Source organism: Anoplopoma fimbria, chromosome 16, assembly GCF_027596085.1.
Source record: "Anoplopoma fimbria isolate UVic2021 breed Golden Eagle Sablefish chromosome 16, Afim_UVic_2022, whole genome shotgun sequence".
Lineage (NCBI taxonomy): Eukaryota > Metazoa > Chordata > Actinopteri > Perciformes > Anoplopomatidae > Anoplopoma > Anoplopoma fimbria.
This window is the reverse complement of record NC_072464.1, coordinates 22,643,478-22,665,443: the sequence shown is the minus strand read 5'-3', so window position 1 is coordinate 22,665,443 and position 21,966 is coordinate 22,643,478. Positions and strand designations below refer to the sequence as shown.

General features: G+C 39.7%; 1 protein-coding gene across 1 annotated transcript in view; it reads left to right on the top strand.

Moving 5' to 3' along the window:
* cntnap5a (contactin associated protein family member 5a) overlaps positions 1 to 21,966 on the top strand; it is a 71,852-nt gene that overhangs the window by 12,938 nt on the left and 36,948 nt on the right. The window contains exons 3-9 of the mRNA XM_054615065.1: positions 4,655 to 4,858; positions 5,979 to 6,163; positions 8,326 to 8,469; positions 11,270 to 11,537; positions 16,457 to 16,600; positions 17,413 to 17,572; positions 21,626 to 21,732. Coding sequence (XP_054471040.1) covers positions 4,655 to 4,858; positions 5,979 to 6,163; positions 8,326 to 8,469; positions 11,270 to 11,537; positions 16,457 to 16,600; positions 17,413 to 17,572; positions 21,626 to 21,732 — 1,212 coding nt within the window. The remainder of the gene's footprint in view (positions 1 to 4,654; positions 4,859 to 5,978; positions 6,164 to 8,325; positions 8,470 to 11,269; positions 11,538 to 16,456; positions 16,601 to 17,412; positions 17,573 to 21,625; positions 21,733 to 21,966) is intronic.

The window sequence follows — 21,966 nt, the reverse complement described above, 5'->3', positions numbered from 1 at the left end:
ATTGTACATTTTCATATTTCTATTTTTAAATCAGGTCTTATACTTGCACTGTCTACTGTTAGTGTTACGCCACATTGCTTCTATGTGTAACGTAGAACCTATTCTGATCAACATATCCTTGTTTAAACCAGGAGAGCTAGTTAACGTTAGCTGTTAGCAGCACAGTCCTGTTTGACTGAATAACTGAGCTTACAGCTAACGTTAACGGAGGTTGCATTGAGTTCTATTATGATGCGTTCAAGCTCTCTTCCGTGAGTTAGCCAAAAGTAAATGATAATGTTATGATGATGTGTTCAAATCTTGCAAAATGTAGTTTCTGTTGTTTGAAGGAGATGTTTTTTAAGCAATATACAATAGATGTGAGAGGGAATTATGACCAAATTTCAAACACACTAGTATTGAATCAATACTCAATAACAATGAGAAAGTACTAAGTGTGACACACTCTGTCTAGCTTCAAGTACTGAAGCACGCGCCTGACAGAACAAGTAATCAATGTACGGTAGCTGGCATGTGCCAATCTTGGAACATTGTCACATTTGAAGCAGACAGGTGGAACAGGAACTTAAGAATGAACTCTTTATTCTCAAAGGAACACAAAGTAAATACACTAGGAAACTAAGGCAGGCAGGTCACAAGACAAATAAACTTACAAAGAACTCAAAGAACAGACAAGTAGCAATACCCGCGGTGCTAATCACTAGACGACGCACTGCTGGAGTGGGCAGGAAACGCTTTAATAAGTCCACAAGGATTGGAAACAAAAAGGCTGACGAGTCCAAACACTAAACAGGTGTACATGGAAGAAATGCAGGACACGGATAGGAAACTGGAAATATAAAAAGATACACACAAGGACAAACGGTGTAAATGTTTTAGGGTCGACATAGTCATAAATATTAATAGAGAACAACAACAACAACAACAATGACAACACTAATGAAGCCTTAAAAACAACTAAAAACATCAAAGGAGTCCAACAGAAGCAGACACTGCTGGTTAAAGTGCATTACATACCCCAAAGCATGTGATGCACTTAGAGGTTAGAGTTCGGCTGTTGGGGTTGTTTGAGAGCTTATCAAAAGTAATAGTCAGGGTAGATGGAGTTTGTGGAAACAGACAGGAGAACCAGCACGGGAGTAAAGCAATGTACTGCTGTGCACATATTTTAAACACTTAAAAAAAACATTATCAGTACGAGTCTACGCTATATTTAGAATATTTGCCAACTTCCCAGCTTCAACATGGTTCCGACGTTTTGGTTTTCACTTCTTCACGCTACCAACTTCCAGAGGGATCTGGGGCTCATGTAGGCCTTCACATCCAGATGTTAAGGTTTATTTCGTTGTCATTTACGTGGTGTATATATATATATATAGTAGTTTTTACAGAATGGAGTTGTTTGCCCCATGCAATCATTGGCTATTATTGGAGAAGATGGTGGGTGTTGATTTGTTAGTCCTCTTCCTTACACCTATGGTCTTCCAGGTATCCGATAACAGAATCATACCGTATGAGACCAGACAGGTTTAAAGTCGTTACCATTACAAGCAACACCAGGCAGATCTTTTTTCTGCCTTATGCGGCGACTGGATTTATATGGTCTGTTGAAATCCACCAAACTCCATTTTACCTGACAGAACACAGGACTTGCTGCTCTTCCACTGCCTTTATGGGTTAGTGTGTTGGTGTTATTGTGTGACTTTGGTGTTTAAAAAGGTTAGTCAAACAATAATACCAAATAACTAACCAACCAATCGAGGCTAGAAGTATGCTAGCAACTGTCTTGTGATGCAAGCTAAAATCAGTGTTTTTGACAAAGGAGTCTGGTGGCTCTGACGAGACGATCAGTTCCTCGTCAGAAAGGACTGCAAGGTCAAGCGATTACATTTTCTATATATAGTGTACACCAGTGCTTAATTTGTCAAGTGGGAGCTCCCGGAGCGCACAGGCACAGGCACACAGGCGCGCGCCTGTCTCCGTGGCATGACAACAAACATTCAATGACGGTGTGCACGCTCCTTTTCCGCAATAGGCTAGCCCAGATATTTTGAGTATCTCGTTTCATGGGAGAATTGAGAAATCACCATGACAGATATTAAAACCAGATATTAAAACGAAACAAACTTTAATTTATGTATTTAATTATTTGATTTTTCACACACAAATCCAGATCCAGCTGGCGGAGCGCACGTCAAGCTTCCGGAGCGCGCTCCCCCTTGCTCCCCCTCAAATTAAGCACTGGTGTACACTTAGATTGACATTGATTCTTTTAGGTTTCTAAAAAACGTCCACAGCAGTACATTGTTTTGCTCCTGTGCTGGTACTGTTTCTCCATAACTCTATTGTAGTAACACACTGATTATGAGGAAGTACTTCATACAAAACACCTAAACTCTCCCTTCAATGCCTTGCTCTAAGAATAGACTAACTTGAGTTATCAAATTCTGGAAAAGAACATAAATCAATTATTGTCCGAAAAAGATTTATTCATAAAAGATTACAGTGAGATAATTCCGTCCTTGTAATCGTAATGAGCTGCTTAAAACAAACTGGAACTCTGAGATCAAAAACAACAGTCCTCCTTTAAAACACATGTAATGAGGATTCACTGACACACCTCTCCCACGCATTGGGAGGCAGCACTAACTAGATGAGTCGCTAGATTAATGCGCCGTGAAACGCTGTCAGAATATCCCACAATAATCACTTTTATGATGCCCAAACACCTCACACGGTGTATGAATGTTGAATAAGCAGGAATAATAAAAAACCCAAGCCTGCCTCTCGTGCTCCTTGTTCCTCCATTAGTCTATATATTTTGTGGATTCATGCGTCTGCTTATAAAACCGCTGGAAAAATACCGACGGATTCACAATATATAACTGACGGGTGACTTATGTTACAGAAACCACTAATCTGCAGAGGCAGACGGAGAAAAAGGTCACATTGCCACGCGGCTCTTTTCTGCTGCATTATAATGTATGCAGGAGTGTGTCTGTGAAGAAGGATTATATAGAGGTGACAACAACAACGCCACCGATCTCAGATCTATTCATCGGGACTTGGAATCAATTGTACATGAATGATGGCAGTGACACAGGCAGAGTGTGAAGAGAGATTCTCACCATTATGACAAGTCTGGATACAATGCTCTGTTCCTTCCTACATCAGATCTCTGATCAAAAGAGCTGCATGTTTCTTTTAAAAATCTCCTGATTTAAAATTACATTTTTACAGTTATTTGGATTTTGTGCCTCTACTACATAAACACATTTGTAATTGTCTGATTGTTTCAATGCTGCTAATACTGGATGGATTATTGTGGTGTTGAGATGAATTTACTTTAATACATATTACTGCAGCCAGTGTTTGTGTTATGCTTTAAATTAAATGTAATTTCACTGGAAGACGGGCGGATATGGATTCCCAGAGAATCGTTACCACGGATACTAAATCTTGTTGCTCGCATCAATGGGATCAATACCTCAAAAAAAAAAAAGACTCCCTCTCATGTGAGATTAGATTCTGAACACGCTAATATGACACTCATTTGCTATTATCCATTTTGAATAGTGTTGTATTTTAACATGCATGTGATGAACAGTTAAGTAGTAAAATGAAATGGATATGTTTGGTAGATTATTTGGAAAATGAAGTAGACTGTAATTATTGCATTCAACACACAAATCGATGCAGACTAAATTATGAGAGCAATTTTCCAGTATTGACAGAAACTACATTTAAAAGAATTCTGGGTGACTTTTTTTATGACACCTTCGTATGTGATACATTATAAACTGTTTAATACTGTATATTATGACTTACAAGCTTCAGAATCATGATACTTTATAATTGCAGGTCACTCAATGAAGCTTTGGCTAGGATCATAGTGTAATAATACAAGTCCAATCTTTTTATAGTGCATTATAATGTGATAATAAGTCACTCTAAGCGGTCGTTGTAAAATAAAATAAAAAATCATGAAATCTGCAAGAAAAAAACAAAACATTGTAAAATGAGTTTACAATACAATAAACACTTTTATAATAATACATTATAATATTTTCATAACACAAAAAAGATCTGCTATAATGCATTTTATAGTTTTGAATTACTCTTAAGTAGTCCTTGTGTGCTTTAAGTAAAAGTAAAAATGTATTTAGTGTAATTTTAATTCATGTTGTGTGTTGTCCATATTTAATATATATATATATTATTATTTTTTTCATTTAACTTAAAGCAAACAACGGCCACTTAGAGTGACATATTATCAAACTATAATTCATTATAAAATATTAAAATGTATTGTTATTATACACTATGATCCTTGCAAAAAACTGTCAATAAATGAGCAGCTATTATAAAGTATTAGGATACTCGACCATATAAGTCTTTATAGAATGTGTTTCAATGTATTATGATTTTTCTCATGAAATAAAACTTTATTAAATTAAATACATATTCATGAGTGCTTATAACTACAATTATACCGTTCCAAAAACCACATTACGATTTGTATGTTTATTCTGCATTCTAGACATGTGAAGTGTTACCAAATAGAAAAATATAAGCATGTTGGACATTTTTCTTATCATATTTTTTAAATACAGTGTTCAATACTGATCTAAGAGCTGATGGGATTCTCTTTTAGAGTCCTATGTGGCAGACTTTGACGGCAGAAGCTCCTTGCTGTATCGGTTCAACCAGAAGTCCATGTCGACGGTGAAGGACGTGATCTCTCTGCGCTTCAAGAGCCATCAGGCTGAAGGTGTTTTGCTGCACGGAGAGGGGCAGAGAGGAGATTACATCACCCTGGAGCTCCACCGAGGAAGATTGGACCTCTACCTCAACTTAGGTGAACTGTGCTTTCCAAGCCTCTGCCTCTCCAAAAACCTATTTATTTTTCTTTTCTTTCCACAAGCATTTAGTGTCGTAGTTAGGACTGAGAGGTACTGCAGCAGAGTGCTGGTTGTCATTTGTACATCTTACCTCAGTTCTAGTGATGGAAAGATTTTTTCCAAAACAGTAGAAGGGCTAAAGATATTTCTTCAAGTTATGCCTTCAGACCTAAAGCAAATAAAGAAAACAAAAGATGTAGAGGTTTAATTAGCTTCAAGGCAGACTGCTGTTCTCCAAGCAAATGCATATACAGCAATATGAAAACGTGATCATAGGAATGGAGCACATTTGAACAGTTAAAACCAGCAAATGGTTGAGATTTGTGGGTAAAAAATGACTTTAAAAATTCACTTGAGTGGTTAAGGTAATAATTCATTATCTAAATTACCATTTAAGCTAGCTATGTATGTACGTATGTATGAAATATATAGAAATATATGATATATATAATAATAAATAAATACTATAATTATTATAGTATTTATTTATTATTATTTATTTATATATATATATTATATATAATTTTGTAATATTGTATGCATTTATTTATTATTTTACATATTTTTCCTGCCTGTCTATATGTATATAGTATTGTAGTATTTTAGTATTTATTTATTAGAATTTATATATATTATATATCATTTTGTAATATTGAATATATTAAATTATATATAAATATACATATAGCATTTATTTATTATTTTATATTTTTTTTATACATTTTTTCTGCCTGTCTGCCCCCACTCACAAGATTAAAATAGTACTACATATATATATATATATATATATATATATATATATATATATATATATATATATATATATATATTATATATATCATTTTGTAATATTACATTATATATAATATATATATATATATATAATTTATTTTTATTATATATTTTTTTCTGCCTGTCTGCCTCCACTTCCAAGGATAAAACATATGTTTATATATATATATGTCATATTTAAATGTTTTATTGCCTGCCTGCCCTCACACATACAGTCCAGACTCACCCTGTTGAAGATGTAAAGCCTCTCACTGCTTTCCTGCTGTTTCCTTTGTGCTTGTGCAGACGACAACAGGCTGAGGTTCAGCAGCGGCCGCGTTGCCGTCACCGTGGGCAGCCTGCTGGACGACCAGCAGTGGCACTCCGTTCACATAGAGCGCTTCAACAAGCAGGTCAACCTCACAGTCGACTCCCACACACAGCACTTCCACACCAAAGGAGAAGGACACTCACTGGAGGTGGACTACGAGGTGAGTCCACGGAATGATTCAGTTACACTGCAGCTTTGTAAACCTGAGTAAATATCTCGTAAGGAATTCATACAGTAATGCTCAGACAACCCTATCATTAATAACATAGTAATGAGCCTTCAAGCACTTTAGTAAACAGAGTCTATGTACTCACTGTAAACACTTGGGCTTGTTTTGAAATGACGTCTCCATAATGAATGATAGAAAAGAGAGAAATGTTGCAGAGATGAGTTATTTTTAATAAGGAATAACAAGAGTTTTCACAGCATTTAACCTGTTGTGATTGAATGCTTCGGAAACTTTATTATCAGTTATTCCAGAACATTAAAAACTTTTTTTGAAACCCTGTCTAAAGAGATTTTTGAGATATGCCCTTTTAGAGTTATTTAAACTCCATTAATTGTCTGGTCACTAAGCCCCTCCCCCGCTCAGTGATTGTCCAGTCACAGTTTAGCAACTAGGTATATAATTTATGCAGACATCAATTGCATATTGGACACTATTTTACAGGGTTTTTCCTTTAAATTGAATCAGAGTGAGATACTATTTTCAACCAAATTCAGGGAGCTAGCTAGTTCTTTAGCTGATACAATCGGCCGGGTAGCTAAGTTACGAATCCGGTTGTGGGAAAGGCATGACCCTACTCTGCCTGTGAATGACTGGTACTCATTACTGTCGTTGGTTGGATGTGGTTGGGTTCAGACATGAAGAGTGACATTGGTTGGGGTTGGTAGGATGGGTAATATCTCCAGAGAGGCAAGGGGTTGTTTTTCTGGGTTTTCTGCTTTAACCAGCAGATATCTGGACCAACGCTTCCACTTCTGTGCGCTGCCAGATGTTAAGAGTCCGATTAGCAACTTGAGATGCAAGACTGGAGATTGAAGCAGATTTCAAACCATAAAAAGCTACATCATCATCATCATCATACAATAGCAGATGGGTTCCCAGATTACATTTTTGGCTTTCTGCCTCTTTTACTCTCCAAACGACCTGTTCACCTGCGTTCAACCAAAGCCTGCTGAAAGGTGATTGGTCAATACTACTCAGACCACAAACGGAAACCAGAGCGCTTCCGATACCAAAATCTCATCGACAGGTTCTGCACGCATAGACTTTGTTTCTAGAGATAAGAGCTGATAAAATACTGTAGCGTCATTTCAGCCGTCACTGATGATTGCCGACTGGAAATCAGAAGCCAGCTGCTTTTTTTTCTTTCTGCCTCGTTCTAAAATCAAGATCCCATTGTTTAAAAAATGACTAAGAGTGTCTAACATTGATTCTGCAGCAGTTATTTTAAACTGCATTAGTGTCGTCTGAGAATGGAAGGCTAAGGTTCTAATCCTTATCAAATCACCTTCAAAGATTCAGTCTGAATTTGTACAGCTGGTGTTAAAATGCAGCATGCATATTTACTCCTGGATTGACCAACTGTATGAGAACACCTGGGCACTATTTGATAATGGGCATTAATCTGCTGCTATAACACCCTCCATTCTTCCGGGAAGACTTTCAAAAAGATTTTGGCTCCCTTTGGCTGCAGGGATTTGCTTCCATTCAGCCACACGAGCATTAGTGAGGTCCAACACTGATGCTGGGTGATGATGAGGTCTGGCTCACAGTCAAAAGTCCAAGTCCATCCCAAAGGTGTAATAGGCTCTGTGTAAGCCAGCCAAGTTCTTCCACTCAAAAATCAGTAAAAAACATTTTCATTTTGGACCACTCTTTGTGCATTGGGGGCTTTGTCAAGTTGCATTAAGGAAAACGTCTTTCCCAAACTGCTGTAGCATTAAGATGTCTCATTGTTGGAGCTAAAGGACATGAACAACAGCCCCAGATCAGAATACTGTATGCATAACAGTCGCTCTGCAGTGTATGTTTGGATCCAGTGAGTGGGTGTTGTTTTCTCACTTGCTGAATCACTAGCTCAGCTGTTCGTGCTGAAAAACTGGCGAGAATATGTGTGTGCGTGTATTTTGAGACTGTGATAGTTTAACATATAATGAAATACTAAACGGAATGGGACTTTCAGATTATGTAAAAATTCTTTTTTTTGTTAAAATAGCATGAATACTTGAATTTTTTCTGTACTTGTTTATATTGGATCAATTTCTTCTTCTGGTGCTGAGAGGTCTACTTTTCTTTTTGTTTTCCCTTCATCAAAGCTGAGTTTTGGAGGCATCCCCCTGCCTGGTAAACCGGGCACCTTTTTGAGGAAGAACTTCCACGGCTGCATGGAAAACCTCTACTACAACGGGATCAATATCATAGACCTGGCAAAGAGACGCAAGCCTCAGATACACAGCGTGGTGAGTTGCATGGAGTTCAATCAATTACTAAAAGTACTGTGCAATGTGTCGAGTCTTTCTTGTCAATGTTTGTCCTGAAGATATCAATACTTTAGTTTTATGAAAATCTGTTCACACTGTTAATAAAGTGTGAACAGAAGGCGTGTATATACAATATATGCCAATATACGTATATATTGCATATTCAGTGTAATTCCATGGTTTAGTGGTGAAGTTCATTGAGCTACAGTGCAGACTGGAGTCCCTGCAAAGGTTGATGACCAGAGACAGCTGTCTGACTCAAACTAGATGGCTTCAGTATACGTATGTGAGAGTGTTTCTTCCATTAACTCAAGAGGTCATCTCTTTTCGGGCAGTGATTGATATATGTGATATAAATAGGTTTAGAATTAAATGGAAAATGTTGACAGTCTACCGTATGAATAAAAGAGACATACAGTATGCAGGGACATATTCAAATGCTGCTTGTGAGCTGTGAGTTTTGTGTATCTGCCCCGTCGATTGTATAGTATTAGCTTCGGCTGAGTGGGAGGAGCAGTCCGTCCTTTAACCTCGAGGTTGGCGGTTGGTTCATTGTCTCCTGCATGTCCTTGAGGGAACATCTGAACCGCTCTATAGCAGCCCACTGCTTCTAAATGCTTAGCATGGGTTAAATGCAGAGGTCAAATTTAGTGTATGTCTCTGTATGTGTATATATATGTGAATGTAATATAGTTAAAGCATTATTACCAAAGCTATTACAATTCATCCAATGGCCTTGACATCCAATAGATGGGCAGCATGGCCTAATACCCGAGGTTGCATTGAGTTACATTAAGATTGGTTCAACCTCACGCTGGCGCTAATGGAACAGTCAGAGGATCACCAAAGTCATTAGGATACATCCTCTTGGGACCATGAATGTCTGACAAAGATGTCGCGGCAGTTCGTCCAATAGCTATTGAGATATTTCTGTCTGGATTTAAATGGCAGACTGACTTTCTTCTCCTCGCTGAGTCACATTTTTCTCTCAAGGCATTCTGGTCAGAGAAATGGAAGGAGAGAATAATGGTAAAAACAATCATGACATCCATTGTGATCCTTACTACTATATCATTAAGTGTGCGAATGGATTCGTTTGAAGAGTCGAACCCCCCCCACCCCACCACCACCACCACCACCACCACTACACAAATCAGACAGGTCGGCCAAAGATCCACACGCCAAATCTCATCCGAGACACCCTCTGCCTTTAGAGTCTGATTGCTGCGTTAAAAGGCCTTCGCTGACAACAGAGGCAGTGAGGCTGTCACGATGGAAGCTGTAATGGAATTTCAATGGGACCATCTCCCTGAGGTTGATGGGAGAGAATCACATTGAGAGTCAAAGAGCTGTGATTGCTGTGTGCTGGCCTGCAGGCACCAGGACTAATGGGAGTCTGACCTTAGTGGATACCGCCAGCCTGTGTCTGAACGTACCTAACACAACCTTTGCTCTGCCCAGAATTACACTGAAATGTAAACTTTAATGGTTTTTATCTCGGAGGCTCAACCATGTTGGTTTGGAGCAAAATAAATGTCATGGATTCATCTTGGATCCAGGCTTTGTTCATAGTTCTGCTTGCTTTGGAGTTTAGACAACCTCTGAACCACTGGAACGGCACGCAGAGAAAATTAATCTTTATTTCATTCTTTAATTTGCTGGGAAGTGCTAAATTACATGAAAATTGTTTATAATTATTTTTTTCACGCTTTCATTTGCTCCAGTAGACAATCTTAAAAGAAAAGTTCGACATTTTGGGAAATGCGCTTTCTTGCCAAGACTTAGATGAGAAAATCTTTAACACTTTCATATCTGAATGGTAATTACGAAACTACAGCCAACAGCCTGCTAGCCTAGCTATCCTAGCTTAGGGTAAAGACAGGGAACAGGGGGTATCTTGACGCAGAAGTTTCACACTAACGTAAAACTACTTGTTTAGGGTTATAAAAAAGACCACAACGTAATCTGCTTTGCAGGCTTTCCCTTTTGCATTTCACTCATTTTTTAACTAGTTAACGTCTTAGTCCTCCTATGTTTGGTCATGTATTTTCCTTTACTCCTTCTTTTATGTTTGTGTTTATCCCTATGTCTTTCAAAAGTTTAATAAAATGTCACTCCCTCCCGACCTTAGAAGATCTTCTCGCTCTTAAGACTACGTCCACTGCAATGAGGATTTGAGAGTTAGTTTGAAGGTTTTCTGTGTCTCATACAGATGCCAAAGGGGGCTTTGTGTGTTCAAATATATAATCAGCCTAATAGCACCTCTAAAGCTCACTAAAAGGTTATATTTAGTTTGGGATACAACGTGCCAGCGAGCTTCAGATGTGCTGTTAGGCTGGATAATACCTAATGGAGAGGATTGAGGGAGGTATTGATCTTCTCTTTTTATCTCTTGGCAAGAAACAAATAAGCACATCTCTCTAAAGTGTCAAAGTATTCCTTTAATCATCATGTTTTAACAGACACCACAAAATCTGGCAGCTCTTTTAGATCATTATTTTTCATTTATATGTTCATCTTGGAAGGCCAAACTGCCGCTGATGATGGGTTGAGAATTGATGACAAATAATTCGACTGCTTGAAGGTTACATTTAATTAGTTTTGGTGGGGTTTCGCTCATGATTCTTTATTAAAACCATCTGTTCCCTTTTGTTGTTTCTATCAACATGACATTTACTTGCAGACATGTCACATTGAGCCTCCCGCGAGACTAGCTTGCCCTAGCATGCAGCCGGGATAGTGGTGTAAGTCTGTGTCCTTGGGTCTCCTCGTCCTCCAGGGCAACGTGACCTTCTCGTGCTCGCCGCCCCAGCTGGTGGCCTGCACCTTCCTGAGCTCCAGCAGCAGCTTCCTGTCACTTCCGTCAGCGGCGTCTGCCACGGGGGGCTTCTCTGTTCGCTTCCAGTTCAGGACTTGGAACGCGGACGGGCTGCTGCTCTCCGTGCAGCTGAACCCGGAGCCCCACAGGCTGGAGCTGCAGATCAACAACAGCCGGCTGCAGATGACCCTCCACGGATCGGGACGAGCCAAATCAGAAGTCTCTGCTGGTGAGTTCACGGGAAAACACACATGAAAACATTGAACAGTGAATAGCAGTGTGTGTGAGGACAGACTTCACAAACGTCTCTGGAGAATAGATGTTGCCTTGTGCATAATTGTGGATTTGATAAGCTCCAAAGATCAGATCACTTTTAAACCACACAAGCAATCTTCAAAAATGTATGTTTGACAAATGAAAGGGTGAAGAATTTGCTGGTCAAATGTCACTGTGACCTCACATTACACGATTCTGACCATAATCCAAGAATTGATATGCTAATAATGATCATATCAAGCAGGACAAAACGATGCAGTGATGACATTTTGGACGGACATGGATGTAAAGAGGCGGTAATTCTAGTTTGGCTTAAAGGTGCCGTGTGTCATTGTTTTACCTCCAGTAGCGCTATGGAGGTGTTCCTAAAGTGGCCTCCCGTTATGTTTGTGTTGCACGCAAAAAAAACAACTTAGGATGGGTCAAGAAAAACGCCAAGATCTGCTGCAAAGAGCCAGCAGAGACAGGAAAGTAGAAAACTGCAAGCTAGTAAACACTGATGTAAACAATGCTGGATTTGAGATATATGCTTTGTAAATGTTTTATGACGAAGGAAATACACTCAACATGTTTGGTGAAACTGCAGGATACACATTCTTGGTTTTAGTGAGTAAAACATAGCTTTTGTTTGTTGACCGGAATATTTCAAAGGGCACCTTTAATCGAAACACTGACTCTGTTTCCTCCACCTGGCTGCTTGTTCATGTGCATCACTCTACTGAGACGGAACGCTCTCCTCACTTCTCTCTGTCTCCTCTGTCCTCCTGCCTGTGACCCTGAAATCGATCTCTTAGCTCCATGTTGAAAGAAATCTTAATTCCTAAAATGCATCTTGAGTAGAGAGGAGAGAGGAGGCACAGGCGCTTCATAGCAAAATTCAGTTTGGCACCTGTGACGTGTCAAAAAGGTGCAACAGATTCTGCATACGGCATGTGCTGAATTGAAAATAAATGTTCATGAAAACTGTTATGCTCATCTGACAGAGGTAAAAAACAAAACAACGAACATCTGCTCGGAGACGCTGCTTTAAAATGACGGCACCGTGGCAAAGCATGCTTCTGTCTGTTGCCTGGACTCAGGTGGGCGGGATTAGGACGCGAGGAGAGCAGGCGAGGAAAGGAATCAAGGACGTACAAACTGAGAAATGAGAGGAGAGCCGAGAGAGTAAAGAAAGACAGTGCCGCACTAATCCACGATGTGGAGAACGAACATGTCGGCTTGCGCAAGTAATTTCATCCGACTTACTTTTAACACCTTTGTCCTCAATAAACTCCAAAAAGAAAAAAGTTTATTTTCTTGGAATTACTTGGAGGGGGAGAAAAAAAAAAAGAATCGTTCAATCCTCTGTACGGGATTGCTTAGCAAATATAACACAGATAACCGTGATTGTTTGGGGAAGCCAGACTTTCAGCAGATGGTGGGCTGCAGGGAAATATAGATGGCGAAGACAACCTCAGCCAAGAGACAATATTCCCTTTTATATAATTTACCTCAAGCTGTATTTAATTACCAATCTGCACGGGGGACTAACAGCCTCTGAGCTGCAGCACACGAGGAGTCTGACCCGCAGTCGGCTTCTTATTTGCAATAACAACATGTAAGTAAAAGTTTCACTCCAAATTCATTCAGCACAGTGAAGAGTATGACATACAGGAATTGACTTCTCAGTAATGTGGGGGTATTTATCCATTTATTTTCACCAGGATTCCTTGTTTTTTCTTCCTCCTTGGCTGGATTTCTTTGGAGGTCACTGCTGAAATTATTATCGAGCAACAGCTCTGATAGCATCTCGGTTACAAATTTAGGGGGGGGGTCTCATCTAGCCACTCAGCACAGAGGTCCTGCAACATTTTAGGCGTGCTGAGAGAGATAAGCCCTGGGATGTAGCCAGTAAATGTGATTAAAACGCAGATTTATCCTGAGTGAATGTGCAGCATTAACCACAGACACGGGGGGTAACGTTCCTTAATTTCATTAGGGTTCCCAAAGTAGGGCGCATGCTACTTGGAGTAGCTGGAAATCTTCTCTATGATGGATGTGCTGAATTATAACGGAGCAGAGAGATCCAAGCAGAGGAAACTGGACTCACTGCGGGTCAATCTGTGTTGTTCCTGCGGTGCGTAGAGACCAGCTGGGTCAGTAAACAGCATGATGTGCAAGTCTACGGATGCTTTAAGTCAAAACGATGAACCTGTCGCTGCCACTCGGAGCTTCTGTAATGTGCAGAACTAACTACTTTTTCTTTTTTTCACCTGCAAAAGCTGTGTTCCAAACTCTGTTCACGCCACGAAAAAGAGCGAAATTGTGAATCTCAAAACTGAGTTTCATGGATTTCACAGCACCCTTCTCCCAGAGTGCAACAGCATCAGACACCTCACAGCAATGTCAAATGCCGCGCAAAAGAGGTGTGTCGGTTGCGATCATTAAACTGAGCTTCAGGGCTCGCAAAACTTTTCTGTGAATACCTTTAACATTTTTCTGAATTTACCCCCCCCCCCCCCCCCCTGTTCTTCTTTACAGTTTTATTGGAAACATCATGTCACCTTTTTTCCAGACAGTAAGAAAAGCTTGAGGAGAAATACAATTGGTCCTGTTTGATAAAGTGCTTGAGCGAAGTGCACAATGAGCGTTAATGTGGAACCAAAATCAATCTGAATTTTCCTCCCTTCAGCCCAATAAACCATTCTTGATTCATAATTTCATATGTTTATCTCACAGTCAAACCAGGAGGTTGGGAAACAACATCCAACACTGAGTCTCCGTTTCATTCACCACACTCTGCATCTACTGCCAGTTGCAGTTGTCGAGGACTTGAGGGCCGCTGCAGCCTTGTTCCTTTCTTGCAGTAATGACATGACGCTGTCACATGAAACTGTGTATTTGCTGGAGGCAGCAGCAGCGCCGGTGGAGCTCAGAGCTGTCATCTCAGAGAGAATAGGCAAATATTTTATTTTTTCCTCAGCAACAGGTTGCTGATGCGATTAAAAAAACATCAGATATGTGTCCTAGATAGGACGCTGACTCTTGGAGCTTGGCCAGCAGCAGATCATGAGATATATACATATATATATATATATATATATATATATATATATATATAGCTGAGACTGGAGGGGAGGGGAACTCCCACTGATACTCACCAGCAGTCCCTCACGGCTACACTGCTTATTCCATGAAACAGTCAATGGTGTGGAGAAAGAAATGCCAATGGCGCTCACAGTCTTCTGGGATAAAAGGTTTTCTGCCAGCGACAGGCATCACTGGATAGTGAGCGAGAATTCTCAAGTTTTCCCAAGAGCCTGGACGGATCAGATTTTAGACCAACCAAAATAACTCCCAGTGTGCATCACTGCATGACCGTCCCTTCCCCTCTGAGCTCCTAAAAAAACCACAGCGCAGCTCAATCGGGATGCTAATTTAGTCCGGCACTAACGGGTCGTCAATGGAGGCGTGGCTCAGTAATCTCCATTCACAATCACCTCTATCACTGTGTGCGTTCTCTCCTCTCAGAAGCTGCAGCTCCGTGAGATGAGCTGTCACTGTCAATTTGATAGAATCTCAAGATGAGTCGGCCAATTACTCGTCTCTTTGGGTTTTAGCAGATTATTTTGAAAGACTGAATGGGTTTAAACTGATTTTTAGATTGATTAATTTTTACTCCCAGGTCAAAATATTATGTTAGAAGGTAACTTGGGTATTTTTCAAACATCTTTCCAATGTTTTTTTGTGTCTAAGTGACTAATGGTTCAGTATTAAAGGAGACAGCAGCAGCTAAACGGGCAATTTAATCACAGCAACTTTTCATCGTCAATGTACGTCCACTTAATGTTCTTATTTCTGCCACTGACAGTCTTCTTTTAAATATGCTGACAACATTATGGAAAGAACCCTAAAGAAAAATGAAACCTTTTTCTTTAACTTTTGATTGATCCCTTCTTGTTAATTTAAGCGGAGAAGTCTCTTTCGGAAATCTCGTTCCGAATTCTTCTTCCACATTGTGTAAATCAGCTGAATATTCAGTCATGACATTGAAAATCTTTAACAGAAACATAAGCTACACTTTGTGAACATCAACACAACTCACTCTTAAATCAGCTGCTCTCCTCTCTCCGATTCTCCTTCCCGTTTCCACCGCTGTATTCTGGCAGCAAGTCACATGACACAATAACAAACAGGCCCGATTAATTTTCCCCGGGAACTCCAAACTCAAAGATGGACCAATTAAAAAATTGCTATCCCCATTCGTGACTTGGGGACAAAAATATATGTGATAACAGGGTCCACGTCAAACAAATGCCCAAATAATGCCACTTTAAGCAAATTGTCAAAAAGCAAAGTTTTAACACAGTTAATTAACGCACAAAAATGCTGACAGTAGTTTTTCCATTCACACATTTACTTTCATCTGGCTGTGATTAAATATGCAGTAAGAACATTGTTGACAAGTGACAGCGTGGAGCAGTGGAGGGAGAGACTCTTGCTTTGAGGCTCCGAGTGATGGAGGAGGCTTGAAGCTCAGAGACCGTCTCTTGTGTCAGTGGAGTTGAAAACAATTTAGGAACTGTGCTGTTGGGGATTTGATTGCAGCTATTCCAAAATTAAAAGTGGATCTTGAACTAATCCCAAACACAGGTGGAATGAATATCCTGTGGCCATTGTAAGCGCTGCCCTTATAGCGCATGTAATGGTGTCTGCTGATGAAGCTCTACCACTATGACTATATCAACATCAGATGAACCAGAACGGAGAATGGGAGAAATTCTTTTCCAGCCTCAAGGTCTTCAGTGAAATGAACACAATATCTCTCTCTGAGTCGCGGGCGGTTAAACTGCCGTTTTTCACGGAGGCTTAATGTGAAATGTTGTTCTTCAGGTCACCGAGTCAACGATGGTCTGTGGCACTCTGTGAGTCTCAACACCAGGAATCAACAGATCACCCTGACTGTGGATTCTGAGCCGCCTAACACCATTGAACTGTGGGAACTACTGGAATCCAGAGGCAGCTTCAACTTTGGAGGTTTGTGGATTCTCACAGTGGGTTCTCAGGTGAATGGGGTAAAAATGTAACCTATAGATATCACCATGACCTCAGTTGATTACTTACATAAAGACAATTACTTTTTGTATTAAGAGTTTTGTGAAAATGTATGTTTAAATATGCAAATGATGCATTATCTTATTAAATATGTGCTAATTTGCATACAATTCAAGTAAAGAAATCTGAACATTTGATAAAGGCAGGTTCAAAATGCTTCTTTCATTTTGTCGCCATGTTAAAGTCAAAGGTTTTACTGAGGGAGCTTTGGATATCTCTTTGTATCACTATACTATCAACAGCAATACAAAAAAAACATTTTTATTTCTTATGAATAAAATGTTGTATAAATCAGGCTATGAATGATATATGAGAAAAACCCAAAGTAAAAACCTTCAGAATATAGAGAGAATGAAACTGTAAAGTTTGGTGTATGTAAGAGATACTGAAGTATGAGAAAAAACTAACAAATACATATCTCAATGAAACTTCCCCAGTTGATTACTTACATTAAGACAACTATTTTTTGTATTACAAGTTTTCTGAATTTGTATGTTTAAATATGCAAATTAAGCATTATGTAATGGTATCTTTTGGTCAATTCAGGAAAAATTTACAGACATAAATATACAAAGTAGTAAAATAAACAGCTAAATGTATCATTTTGGATGTTTTCTTTCCACTAGTCTGAAAGAAGACATTTAATGGAAGTAAAATCTCTAATTTGAGTAGAGCATGGAAGGTTCATAGTGCTGGTACAGTAATAGGCTGCATCGTGTGTCACTTCCCTCCAGGATGTCCCACAGCGGACTGTCAGAACCTGACTCCGGACTTCCAGGGATGTGTGCGGCTCATATTCATCAACAGCCAGCCAATGAACCTCAACCGTGTTCAGCAAGGATTGCTGGGAAATTATAACGAGCTCCAGTTTGACACGTGCAACATAAGAGACAGGTAAAGTAGTTTGGACTTCTTATTTATACTTTCATTTGGTGAGGCAGGAAGTTCTCACAGAGCTCTTACAGAAAACTTTCAATAGTCTGAATGTGTCAAACATAAAGAATCTGTAAAATATTATCCAAGCTGGCAGCAGAGACATATTCATGCCCACATTGTTAATTTGTAGATGGCAGTGTGTTGCTTGCAGAGCTGACTGAAAGTCACTGACATCTTGTCCTAGAAAGACAAACACGCTGACAAGATCATCCAATTAAATCGCAACAGAAACTCTGCAACACCTTTTCTGGCGGAGGACTATGCTAACAAGCCGCTCCCTGCTGTCCTGTGTGGCATCCCTCCCCATCCCTATCCCTCATTACCCTGCACAGCTGTGCGGCCCTGTGAATGGGAATGGCAGACCTACAAGCACCATGAATGTCTGTGCCTCCAAAACATAGCATAAGAGAGCGAGACAAACATGCAAACTGCAGTTTGTTTCCCTTGCGTTTGCCCCGAGGTGAATCTCTCCTTTGTCAAAGTACCTGCTTTCTAGTCCAGATTGTTCGCTGTCAGAAGATATGCAAACACAACAGTGCTGCCAGTCTGTTGAATCAGCGGGCGAAGGGATGCACTGTAGGAAATGACAGAACAATGGGATGAGACGTTTTCTTCTCCCGGGCCGAGACATAAATCTTTAGTGGTTCAATCTAAGACTTCACAAACGCCCCTTGGCAAAGGGTGTTGAGCGAAACAGCTGATGATCCTGTGGAGCGTTGGTGCGTGCGCATCCATAGACTGTGTATAAGAAGTGGACGTAGTTATCGTGACGTCACCCATTGGTTTGTGGACTGATGTTATGAAGCCTCGAGTTCAGCGATTTTGCCCGTCGCCATATTGTTTTTTTGTAACCAATGAACCAAAGTTACCATATTTGGAATGCGGAGGAGTGACGTAGAAACACGGTATACAGCTCTGGAAGCGGCAATGACCTATCAATCACAGTAGCCCCGCCCTAAAGCATCCCCTGCTTTATGGTCTGTTTGACTCTAAATGGAGCATCATTTACTAAATGAACATCATGCTGTATTGAAGAAGACTTGAAACTAGAGATTGAGACCATAAACTCATGTTTACAATGTTTACTGAGGGAATAAATCAAGAGAGAAGTAGAGTCATTTTCTCATAGACTTCTATACAACCAGAGGAGTCGCCCCCTGATGGACAGTAGAGAGAATGCAGGCATTGCATATATGCAAGACACTTCTGCATCGGATTCACTCCGCAGAACCTGAGGTTGCCGCCTGTATGGGGGAAAAAATTGATTCAGTAAAGACATCGAGCTCTTGCTGTTGCTCTGCTGTTGAATGAGGCACATAGTTCATCGTAATTATGAATTGCTAATATCAATGTCCGTTCCAACCACATCTACCAGCATCAAAACAGGAAGTCAGTGGTACAGTAGTAAAGCCCGCCTCTTACTGGATTTGATTGGCTGCCTCGGTCAAGTGTGACATCGACGAGCGATGGCATGGCGCGGAAAGTTGAAAGTATCGCGTGTATGATTATGTTTGATTGAAGAATCAAACGGTAATTGTGCGTTTGCTCGTCAGAACAGACACAAATCAGAGACGGTCATTTTAACTAACGAATAAAAGCTGAAATAAGGTCGGAGAGAAAGTAGAGTGAAAAGAAAATTCTAGCATAGAAAGTTTGTGATGTATTCTAGAAATGAAACAAGCCATGCATTATGCAGTAGATGTTTATACAGCAGCAACAAAGAAACTGCAGCGCTCAAATGAAATTGGTTGGTGGGTGGGATCACCCTACGCCGTGAAGTCGATGTCTTTTTCTGCATCCTGTCCTGTAATCTGTGTTGTGAGGACGTCACGCATGAGGCTGCTATCCTCAGCTTTGTGAATGTTAATCGCACTGATGTTGTCTTTCATTTTTATTCTCTCTCCGGCCGAATCAATGACCCCAGAGTACGAGAAAATTAACTTTTATCACAGTTAATCTCCTTTCTTCTTCTGTGCGTAATTAAACATTGTGACTCAATTTGGTGTCAGTGTGCACTTAGGTGTTGCTGGCTACTGTAACTCCACGGCCTGTGAATGCACAGCACACAACAGAAAATAGCATGATGGTAATTAAACCAACGGCTGCAACCTTATCCGTGTTGCGGCTGGCCCCGCTCGGCTGCAGTTAATAGGTGAGAGATGAAAGTGTATGAAATTATAGATGCACGCTCGAAAGGCTGGCAATTATGTGAAACTGAAGGAGGCTCGAGGAAGGGACTATTAATCAGAAGAGTGCGGTTTGAAATTTCTGTGAAGCGCTCATTGTGGTAAAATCCCATTAACAGGCATTCTAGTCTGAAGGTGACAGTGAGGCTTTTATTTTTAGAGAAACGCGGCGATCCGTCAGCTTTTTTCAAAATTCAAACAAGGGCACAGTATGAGACGCCATCATTTCACAGTCCTTTGGGATTTTTAAATGAAACATGAACAAACAGCAAATTAGTCTGAGTTCCTAAGCGTGCGCTCATAATTGCACACAAAAGAATAAAGAGAACGGTGAGATGAGGTCTCTCTTAACTGATAAATAAAAGATCAGGTTTGCAAACTCTAACAAAGGAAGTGGCTTTATTGGAGGCTGATACACGTTCCTGAGGGGTTTGTGTGATCTTTTGTTTTGGGTTTCTAATTTTTATGCGGCTCCTAATAGCTATATATTTGTAATGAAGACATCAAAATAATGGAAAATTGGCAAACTTTGAAGTTAAAAAAAGCACAAGTAGGAAACTAGAGCTCAGTAATTTGATTAATATACGAATAGGAAAATTGAGAAGCTGTTTTGATAATAAATTCTCTGGTTTCAGCTTTTTAAATGAGGTACTTTGCCTCGGTTTTATATTCTAATTAATTCAATATTCAACCGTTGGTTAGTAGTGGTGGATCTAACTCAGTACTACTTGAGTATTTCCTCAAGTACTGTATCATTTTAAGATACTTGTACTTTACTCCCATTTTATGCTACTTAATACTCTATGCTACACATTTATTTGACAACATTGGTTCCTTTACAGATTTAAAATATAAATCAACTCATATATGATGATGTTTTATTACTGATTAAGCTAGGCAGCAAAATATAAAATCAATCGTGGTCACTTGGGGAGTCTGGGAGAACCCAAAGACCCAGAAATGGTTTTTTTTAAATGGTACAATTATGTTTGAAAGGTGTAAATAAAAAAAATTAAAATATAATACTATTGATGAAAGAGTCCTAGTTCCCTTCTTATTGGACCAGAAACCAATGTAATCTATCCAACTAATAATTCACTTTCATTGGTAATCAGTCTTTCACCCGTTAGTTGAGCACTTCAGTGAACTGAATTCTTACAATCCTACATTATCTTGCTTGTTTAACGCCATGTCCACAGTCTGTGTGAGCATCGGCCTGTATGACAAATCAAATCCATTACACTGTATGACACTATCTGGATAGCAACTAGCTAACTACATAAGCGTATCATGCAAGGGGGACGAGATGTTCAACTAACGTCAAAGTCAATAAATGGTCCATATTAGGGGTGTCTGAAATTATATAAGATTCTTCCAAGCATAAATATGGGAAATGTGTTGTAATATTTATGATAACAGGTAAAAGATGAAAAAATGTTTTGTTTTAAAACCTCTTTTGAAAGGCGTCCAAGTCTTAATAAGTCATTCAAACCCTGGTGATGCTCACACATTAATGTATCACTAATTATAATCTAGTAATACAAAATATATTATTTTAAATGAGCCATTCTGCATAATGACTAGGTTGCTACTTTGAGTATATTTTTTCCAAATGCTTTTGTACTTGTTTAATATATTGAAGTATATACTATTAATATTTCTAATTAAGTAAAAGATCTGACTTCTTCCTCCAACACTGCTGGTAACACAGAACAAGCATTTACATTGTTAAATTTGTATTATTTGCTGACAAAACAATGAATGTATTAATCAAAAGACCTCCTGATATTTAACGGGTTGTATGAATCCCTTGTTTGTCCTTCAGATGCCTCCCTAACCTGTGTGAGCACGGCGGCCGCTGCTCTCAGACGTGGAGCTCGTTCTCCTGCGACTGTTCAGGAACAGGATACTCCGGAGCCACCTGTCACAACTGTAAGCACTTCTTTTGCACCTTGGTTTCTTATTCACCCTCGTCTCAAACCTGCTATTACGCCCTCTGTATATCTCAGGTCTGCTGAGCTGTGTCATTTGATTCAGCACACACACATCTGTACCTGTCGTGCTCATTGCGTTCTTCGATTTGTGCCACTGAGAGGCGGAGCAGAAACCTGACATGACCTCACAAACACTGCTGTTATTCTCACTTTGAAATTTCTGAGAATGTTT